This window comes from Neopelma chrysocephalum, unplaced genomic scaffold (assembly GCF_003984885.1).
Source record: "Neopelma chrysocephalum unplaced genomic scaffold, ASM398488v2 Primary Assembly neopelma1_139, whole genome shotgun sequence".
In the NCBI taxonomy this organism is placed as follows: domain Eukaryota; kingdom Metazoa; phylum Chordata; class Aves; order Passeriformes; family Pipridae; genus Neopelma; species Neopelma chrysocephalum.
Genome location: NW_020897801.1, coordinates 831,313 through 841,077, shown reverse-complemented (window position 1 = coordinate 841,077; position 9,765 = coordinate 831,313). Strand labels below are relative to the sequence as shown.

The window sequence follows — 9,765 nt, the reverse complement described above, 5'->3', positions numbered from 1 at the left end:
AACAATGTGATTTTGGCATCTTTGCAGCAATCTTGTACCCTGTCATGTTCAGCCAAGCTTCTGTTACCGCCAGCTCACACTGCGATATTTTGTGGGCACATGAATGATTTAGAAGTAACCTGCTTACTCTGGTCTGTGATACAGAATAAATATAGACTCAATGGGCAATGGCCAGGAGGAGGCTGTACATGAGAAAGAACATTTGTAGGCTGTTTTGTTTTTTTTTTTTCCCCTGCCAGTTCTCTAGAGGGGTGTGAACCTATTTTCTGAGTAAATATGTAACGAAACTCTGAAATACATTTTTAAAAAAAGCATGGAGGCAAGGTCTAAACGGTCAAGTGCTCACTTATAATTCTCCCTTCTGCTCACATTAAGCCAGACAAATCTTTGCTGTTCCTACTGGAATGGCAGGCCCTCCAGCTGAGGCACACCAGTGAAATGAGAGAGAAATGTGTACCACTGAAGCCTTTCTTGTTAGCAGCCTGCTCTGCCCTTTGGCATCCATCTCTATGCATCATACTTGGAGAAACAGTACCTCTGCTTTAGGACTGGGATTAGTGGAAACAGTATTAGATGCATGGAAACAGAAGAGGGGGAAATGCATATCGTACCCATTTAGTAATGAGAGGGGGAGTCCTGTTTCTTTAGCACCCTTTGCAAGGACCTGTTTTATTTAGGGTTTATGTTAAGTCTATGCAATTTTGCATACCACATGTGGGATAGTTTGAAAGAAGTTTTCCCTTGTAACCAATACAACGTTGATGTAGATATTAAAGGAGTATACACCTATTTACCTGTTAGTGGAATAACTTCGGAAGAAAAAAAGAGGAATATCAGCTGAAGGATATTACCATGCTTCTGGAAGTAGCTGAGCTTCTGAACTATAGCCTGGTACCCTGCCAGGTGATAGCAGGCCCCAGAATGAATGAAATAAAAAGCACATGCAGGTGTGTTTGCCCTTTTGCTGACAGTGACTTCTTGACAGGTAAGCAATCCAGTGTGTTTACTTTCAGTTCGTTTTGTTTACAATGAGTACCATTGCTGCTGACTTCCAAGGAGGTGACACAAAGCAACAGGTTACAAAAAATGCTATCAACATCCATTCTGGCAGCATCCATGTCACAATACACAATGATGTACCGGAATTATACAAAGACCAAAAAAAAATATATATAGCTAATTATTCTGACTAGAACTGAAACTGACAGCGAAAAAGAAAAGAGCCCCCCACCCTGACCCCAAAACTCCTGTAGGAATCCATACTGACGCTTTGGCAGCCTTGTAGCAATAAAGCAATAACCAGCCCTTCACGTGCCAAAACCTTGTTTTCATAAAATTGTAAATTCCTGGTTCGAAGAAATAGTTACGTCCATTAAAGCACCTTTTTTTTTTTCCTCTTTCCACCCCTCCAACCTGAACCAGCTTCATGTTTTTACACAGGGTTAATAATTATTAAAAATAATAAACAAATGAGGGGTATAGGCACCATAGACTGCTCGGACAGTTAAATGCTATAGTATTATATGCTAACATATACCAGCTTGAAACTCAGTTGCCCTGTGATTAGACTGATCTAAAACAGGAGCCTCATCAGTGGCATTACTGAAAAGGTTGGCAAAAAGAGCAATCCCTCTGTTTAATTAGTAGCAGCACAGTCAAGAACTGAAACCACCCCATCTCTCAGTGTCGGCTGCCTGCTCCAGGCTTCATGGTTTGGATTTCTGCTCGTCAGTCCATTCCTCAGGTCTTGTGCTCCCCCCAGGCCCCACGTACATTAGTGCTGTAAGGAAACAGTCAAATCCATGTACCCAGCAACCCACCCCCCCCTTGTCCTCCCGTCCCCTTTTCACAATCTCCAGATTTCTTCATGTATGTTCATGCCTCGCTATTCACTAATGAGGTATTATTAGATACTAACAATGCCTGCTCTCCTAGGGACGTTAGCACTGACCAGTGACACATGAAGAAAGCTCTTCAGTCAACCATTAAAAAAATATTGCACTTACTTTAACCTTAAGCCCAACCTGCACAGCAAAAAAAAAAATGATCAAAGAAATTAACCAGGAGTACCAAACAAAACCCCAATACTCTGGAGCAATCTATCTTATGCACGTATAGTGTCTTTTCCTTCATGTTGTTTAGCTGAATTTGGTCCAGTATTTAAAAAAAAGTCCAGAAATTAAACAGTTCAAAAGACACCGCAGGCTTGTTAAGGCTTTGTCTCCCCAGTGCTTCAGAAAGGTAAAAGTTTCTTTCATTGTCCATGTACTGCAAAGCAGCAATCTCTCGTGGCACAACACTTGGCCCTTCAAACCATCAACAGAAAAAAAATCAGAAGCAAGGGAAGATGGGTGTGCTTCATGGTCTCACCTGGAACCAAACAAACAGAATGCTTTAGAAATAAGAAAAGGAAATAAATACAGTTCTTAGCATTTGTCTTTACTGACCCTCCACACAAGCTGGGAATGCAGCCCACCAGTACAGGCAGCTGGGTTTTGGGACTCAGACAGTAAACTACCTAAACAAGTGAGGTAAATTTGGGTTCTTTTACAGGCAGGGGAATGACGTTCACAGAGGTTAATAATGGCACATATGCACAACCACAGACACACAGCGGGCACGGCTGGTGGTGGTGCCCTCAGCCCAGCCCTCCACCAGCTTTTTGAGGAACCAGTTTGAGTTGAAAGTCTGCAGCTTCCTGCTCCACCCAAAAGTGAATATTACAGTCATGGCTGGGTTACTGCTGCCACCTAATGAACCGAAACTCAGTAGCTGGGAGAGCAGTGATGCACATCCTCGCAGCTTGTCCCCAACAGCAAACCTCTTGCTACATCACAGCCTTGTGCTTTGCTCTGCAGCTGGGGACTGGGCTGGGCCAGTTGCACACCACAGGCCAGGCACAGGGGCTCAGTGGAAAAGCAAGATGGTCACTTCACTTATGCTACTGATAATACCAATTTGAGACCCTGCTGGTTCCCTGGTTCTAGATTTATGAAAAAAATTTCCCCAGCATCTCACGTCAGAGCTTTTTGGTTACCCCCTCGGCCTCCAGCAGAGCACCCCCAAAACTTTGCCGGCCTGGGTAACCTGGCACTTGGTTAAGTGACTTCAGAATAACTGAAGGTATTAAAGTCCTTCTCTCCTTTAAGCTTTGTAAGGAGTGGTAGGACAAGTGGCAGGGAATGGTTAGATGGCTTACTCAGGAGTTCTGGATTCTCTTTTTCTTTGAACAACGAGTGAGCCCATATATTCTTACAGTGCTGTGGAAAGTGTGAGGGATTATTTACTGCGAAAGGCTACACAGATTTTCCTTGCACTCTCCACGTGAACATCAGAGGGGAATAAGCCTCAGAAAGCTCCTGGAACAAACATCTGTGATGCTGGCTGCTGCCAGCTGCTGGGATGTGAGGCTCTGGGCATGGAACAGGGCAGGGCTTGCCTGACTTACCACCTGTGGCTCTGAACTAGGACTTGCTGACATTCTCATATATGACATCGCTGATGCAGAACTGCTGCTTTTTCTTTTGCCACATCAGTTGCACACACTGGTGGATAAAAATGTACTGCTCCTGGAAAAAAGACCAAATGAGTGGGCATTTTTGCACCTCAGAAAGCATGGCAAACACCCAAACAGTGAAACAGTTTGATAGTTCACAGTTTGATAGCCTGCACGGCTCCATCTCTCCCACCTCAGCCCATCACGATGTACAGTGAGTTATCAGGTCCCAAAATAATAGCCCACAATTTTACAGGTAGCAGTGGGGGAAGCATGAAATCCACCTGGCACCATAATCACTTATTAATAACCTGAATGATGACAGAAGAGTTGAATCTGAGCTAAGGAGGGTCTACTTTACATTTCCCAAAAATGAATGAATTCCAAGAATTGCCTTATGTGCAACAAATTGCATCCATGCCACATACGCATCTGAAATATTTTAATGAGGTTCGTGTTCCTTAGTGGTTTTTTCTCTACCAATAAAAAGATAAAACTTGATTTTGTTCACAGAGCAGTTAGTTATTTGGGGAGTTATCAACATCTGTGCAGGTGACACTATAAGTAAGTTGGGTCAATCACATGCACCACTGTATTTGTGGAAAGGCTTCTGTGCAACAAGAGCATGGTTATCTTTGGTTTTGGTTACAGACTGACTGTTCTTAGCATTATCATTAGACAGATTAAACACTGTAATTCAATTTAGAAAAACCTTAGTTGATGACTTTTTGATTTCAAAGACAGAGAAGGCAAATCCTGATGTATCCTTACGCTAACCTTTCTGTAAATGAGGCACAGGGAGCAAGTGGATCCCAAGCAAAAACAGCTGTTCCAAACCCCAAGTCTGGATTTCAGCCCCTGTCCCCAGTGGCCTGCTGATGCCCGAGATATCAGTATGAGTTTGAAGCATGTTTCAGACCACAGAAATGTCAGGATTTCCTCATCGCCACTAATTTGGAGTGACTATTTCAATTCATGATATTCTTCATTCTCATCCCCCTTTTGGGCCTGTGCCATTTGTTTTTTTAAAGTGCTCATAGAGGCATTGCCAAGTTTCCAGCATACAAGGCAACATGAACTCAGGTCAGCTGTCGGTGGTTTCAGATTTTGTAAGAAAAGACTTTTCAGTGGCCTCTGTGCCTGAGTGTCAGTGTCACCCAGTGACCCCTAAGGCCAGGCTTGGCCACTGCCTGGAGCAGCAGGAGCTCAGCAGCTGCCCTTGACATCAGCCCCAGGCAGGTAATGAGGTTGTACATGGAAAAAAAAATAAAAAAGAAAAAACAAACAAAACAAACAAAACAAACAAACAAACAAAACACACCAGAAAAAAAAGAAAAAAAAAAGACCAAAAAAAACTCCACAACCAAAAAACCCAACAAAAAAAACCACATCCCTTCTGGAATGATTAACACAGTTCCAGCTGAAATGAATCATCAGGATTTTTTTCTCTCTTTTTAACATATGGATCTGCTTTTGTTTCAACACACTGAATTGTGATGAAAAGTGGCAGTTTGATAGGAATGATCCAGGATGGACTGAGAATAATGAACTTTTTTTCATCTCCAGATGCTAGTTATTGTCACTGCAGGTTTTCTTCCTCCTCTTCTCTCCCTGCTAAAACTTTTTTTTCCCAGTACATTTTTCCAGTACATTTGTCTTAAAAACAGAAAAATAACTACCTAGTAGATATTTGAGTAGGGAGAAGGGTGAGGAGGGTGAATGGCAGACTCAAAGTCCTTCTTTTCTGTTTTGCTTGTTATTTGTATTTCCATTGTGTAATTGAAATTGTGTGCTTGGCTAGATGATACCAACATGGTACTTGAACAAGGCTGCCTGATACTGATACCATTTCATGAGCTATTAATCCCCTCAGCAAGCTCAATTCTTTTCAATGTGGTTTGAAAATCTCATATGTTAATCTCTTCTAGTGCATTGTTTGCATATTAATTTCACAGAAGATGAGAATAACTCATCCTCTCTGGAAGATATCGGTGCGATTGCAGATATATTATCAGACCCAGCTATGCAGCAGATTATTAACGTGACAATATTACAACAAAGGTGAAAACTTAATTATACCCGTTCATAGCCATTTTGTCAATGTTTAGGGACATGAACACACTAAGAGGGGTATGAAACGGACATGACAGTACTTTCACAATGTTGAAGTAAACTGATGTTACCTCTGTTTGCACCATGGACATTCTGTAGGACCGCATGTCAGACACCAGGCCCAATATGTCGACGAACTCGTGGTCACGAATGTGCTGTAAGAGCCGATCCAGGGCTATGAAGGTTCCTGTTCGTCCCACTCCAGCACTGCAACACACACAGACATGCATGACATGCATCTCATTTCAGGCTTTTCTGAAGGAGACACACACGGGACAATCAGTGGCACTGCAGAAAGCAGGAGTCCTGCAGCTGTGATAATCAGACAGAGCAAATCTGAGCTCAGGCAGGCTGGTTAACCTGTTGGATTTAATGCCATGCAATCCATCATTGATTGGTTCAGCAGAGTCCATGGATTAGGTGGCTCTGCAAATATTTCACCTTTTTGTACTACTCTTCATGCATTTAAACGCAGAATGTGCATGCACACCTTATCCACCCTTGGCTGTCAGCTCTTCCTGCTTTCACTGCCACCCTCACAGAATTCATGAGACCCCTCTAACCCTGGGGACTGTGGCCAGAAGTGCAGAGATCTACTTGGCAGCGATTGCTGCACAAAGGCAGCGGGGGTTGAACCTGCAGGACTCACTTCCACAGCTCTCCACACTGCAGAGCTCTTGACTTGCACAGGCACTGCACTACTGCACTTCATCCTCACAGGACAAACCACCCAGAAGAGTCTACACTCCAGGTTCTGACTTAGGAGCACAAGGCAGAAATAGCAACCACTCAGCTGAAAATCTTCATTCCCTCAAAGGGAAGCTTAGTGACTAGTAAAAAAGACATACTGCTTTCATTTAGGGATTCTTATGTGTGTATGATTCTTTTCATTGTGATTTCACATGTAATGTTTAAATCTGATTTCACTGACTGTGGCTTTAGAGGTTTTATAGAGTTTCACACAACATCCCAACACCATACCTACTACTGAGGGTAGAAGTGTGCATCTTGGCAAAAGTTCTTTTTTCTGCCTTGTCATATTTTTTCCGAAAAGCCTTGAAAGTATTTGCAATAATATCTAGCAGTTCATCTCAACACAGTTCAACATAACTGTCACAAAACAGGTTTGTTGTTTTTTTTTGCTTGTGTTGTGTTAATTTCTTAAATAAGATGAATACAACAGAACTTTGATATGTTCATTTGACAGATTCATTAACTGATAAATTCATTCTGTGCCTTCTTTAGCATTTGAGAACAATTGCTGCAGGAGTTGATCAATACTTTGTTTTTCTTCCCCCACACTAACTTTATATCATTGCTACTTTTATTCTATGTGGTCAGTAAGACGTACAACACAGTCCAAAAATACTGTCTGAAAATCTCTCTCTTTGCTGCTATAAGCATCCTACTGAAAAAGGAAATACTAAAGTTTTTACCCAGCTCTCTGATACTTGCTTCTGTTCCTTCCCAAAACAATTACTTAGTATAAATGGGGTTTCATTTTGTAATGTTGTATATAAATATCTCCCCAAAACAATATGCCCCATGAAATTCTCCATGAAGTTACAGGGGAGAACTGCATGATTTGCTGCACTTACAAATGCTGTAGTTGTTTGCCTTCCAGTAGAACGTTAAGTGCCATGTCTGGAAACTAGAAATGGTATTACTACACAAGACTGTTTTCTGAGAAGGAAAGTGTGCAAAGTGCTGGGAACAGACAGTCAGTACTGACCATCACATCACCACCAGGAAAGACAGTGCTGGTAGGTGCTGACTCATTGTGCAGCAACGTAACTCTCATCTCTGGGGTGGGAGATGCAAGCCTGGACTTCCATTAGAAGCATGTCACCATAATGTACACGTATTCATCCACTACGAACATCTATTTATGTATTTCTAAGAAACTCGTTGTGAGTAGCTCTCCCATGAGGAGCTACAAAGAGCTTTGAAGTCAGCTGGGAAATTTGCATCAGGAACCAATCTGGTATGATATCACCACTAACACAGCAGCTGCCCACAGAGAGGACAAATAAATTAGCATCTTAATAAAAGGCCAGATGACATGCAGGGGAGAAATCTGACAGTACATAAAGCAACCTTTCTCCAAGAAAATCAGAAAGAAACCCATATAACTGTTAGCATGGGATACTGGTATTACTGCTGGCACACTGAATGTTCCAAAAGCTGAATGACCAGAGGAGGAGGATCTGCACATCTGCAGGGGAGCAGCACTCTGCAGCTGTGGAAATGAGAGAACAGGGGCAGGCTCTGAGCTGGTGTGAATCAGGATCACCTGCTAGGCCTCCTGAAGCCATTTGTGGATAACACCCAAAGAGATGATTCTCCTTAGAAAGAAATGCCTTAGTGCCTACGGCTGCAGGCTGAAATTCCAGCTCCTCTGCAATCAAAGCAGGGGAACAATTCTAGAGTTTTAACATGAGAGAGAACCACGTTCAGCTAACGTGTGAGCGGAACCCAAAAATCTCTCCTTCTAATCTCTTCCCAACCTATTTAACGTAACAACTTGTAGTTCCCCGTTTCCTTGAAGCATTTACCTGCAGTGTATGACCATGGGGCCTTTAGTCTTTGCTGATTTCTGCCTGACCATCTGTACAAACTGGAGAATGCTTTCGGCAGCGTTGGTCGTGGGGACACCATGGTCTGGCCAGGCAGTGTAGTTAAAATGCATCACGTCTTGCACCTCATCAGCCTGATGGAAGAAGCAGAACAGCAGCATGTTCACAGGAGTTTTAACAGTGCAGTCACGCTCAGTCACACTGAGGGCTTTTTGTCATTTTGTGGTGGTTTTTTTCCCCTCAAATACAGACTAAGAAAGGGAAGTCAGCCAAAAAAGTGGCAAAGAATGTACGTGCCATTTGATTAAAAAGAGGAGGAGATAGCAGGTCATTGTAATCAAAGTGGTATGAACTTCTTGTTTCTGCGTTTGGATTTGGATTTTGCTTTTGTCTCCATGGTGGTTCCATTTTATTTTGCTTTCAAATCAAGAACTGTTGCATTTTTCAAGTTTAGACTTTCTTCCTCTTCCTGTTCCATTCCTTCTCCTTTTCTCATTTTGCCAGAGATAAAGAACAATGCTGTTTGCAAACAATCAATACTGGACTCTCCAGAGTTTTTCTTTTCAAGTTTTAAAGAAAAAAAAACCCCAAAGGGAAGAGAAAAATACTCATTATAATAAAAAGCTTCTATAATGCTAAAAATTCTAACTGGCTTTAAATTAAATAAGATCCTCAACACAACACATTTTTTCTTTGAGCCTTTAAGGAACTCACAACATGGTGAGGGGTGGAGGGCTGTCCTCACCAAAAGCCATATCAAGCAATGCCTTTGGTTTTTCCATCCTGGGTCAGGCCAAATCTCCCTACTCCCTAACCTCTTTCCAGTCACAGAGAACAGCTGATCCTTAGGCAAAGGATATCAAAAAATGAGATCAGAAGGCACCCTGGGTTTGGTCAAGGACAGTTTACCTCAACTGCAAACCACTTTTCACTCAACCCCAACACCGTGGTTTACATATTTGCACTCCTGGCCTGCCCCCTGTGCACTCTTTGGAACACAGTGAGGCAAGGCTGGGCAGGACTAAGTCCTGGGCCAATGTGGAATTGCCAGTGCACAGCTTTTCCCACGTCCCCTCCATATCCATAACCTTTCCTTTGTGAGCTGGTGCTGGCAATGAGCTGATGCAGGAAACGAGGGTGGTAATGCTTGAAAGTCTGGAGAGCTTTAATTTGGAAATTCCATGCTCTCACATGTGTTTCAATACTTTATAGGAAGACATGATTATTGCACAATTGCCCTTTTGAAAAATATTTTCAATTTCTGCATTGGTAATTTAAGTTTTCAAGAATGATTTATAGTAAGAAGGTGTGCCTGAGATGCAGAAAAGAAGAAACTCGCACATTTGTTGTCACTAATTATTGGCACCACAGAAGTGTCCAGAGCTCTGGTACTACTTTTGTTTCAGTTTTGCACTGTGCTGAGAAACTCACAGAGACAACAATTTTAGGGGAAAGTTTTGTGATTTGTTCATCTGCCTGTGTGGAGTGAGTCAGTATATCAATCTCTCTTGGGTGTTTCCCACTGGATGCCAGAAATGGACAAAAGTTAAGGAAAGGCTGGACCGAAATTACTCCCACTCC

General features: G+C 42.4%; 1 protein-coding gene across 3 annotated transcripts in view; it reads right to left on the bottom strand.

Annotated features, from left to right (window-relative positions):
* Positions 1-978: 978 nt before the first annotated feature.
* The window catches only part of PTPRO (protein tyrosine phosphatase, receptor type O), a 155,171-nt gene continuing 146,384 nt past the window's right edge, over positions 979-9,765 (bottom strand). For all 3 annotated transcript variants that reach the window (XM_027699730.1, XM_027699731.1, XM_027699732.1), the window contains 4 exons: positions 8,164-8,318; positions 5,680-5,815; positions 3,449-3,569; positions 979-2,370 (listed from right to left, as the gene is read on the bottom strand). In XM_027699730.1, the coding sequence (XP_027555531.1) occupies positions 3,465-3,569; positions 5,680-5,815; positions 8,164-8,318 (396 nt within the window). In that variant the 3' untranslated portion in view covers positions 979-2,370; positions 3,449-3,464. The remainder of the gene's footprint in view (positions 2,371-3,448; positions 3,570-5,679; positions 5,816-8,163; positions 8,319-9,765) is intronic.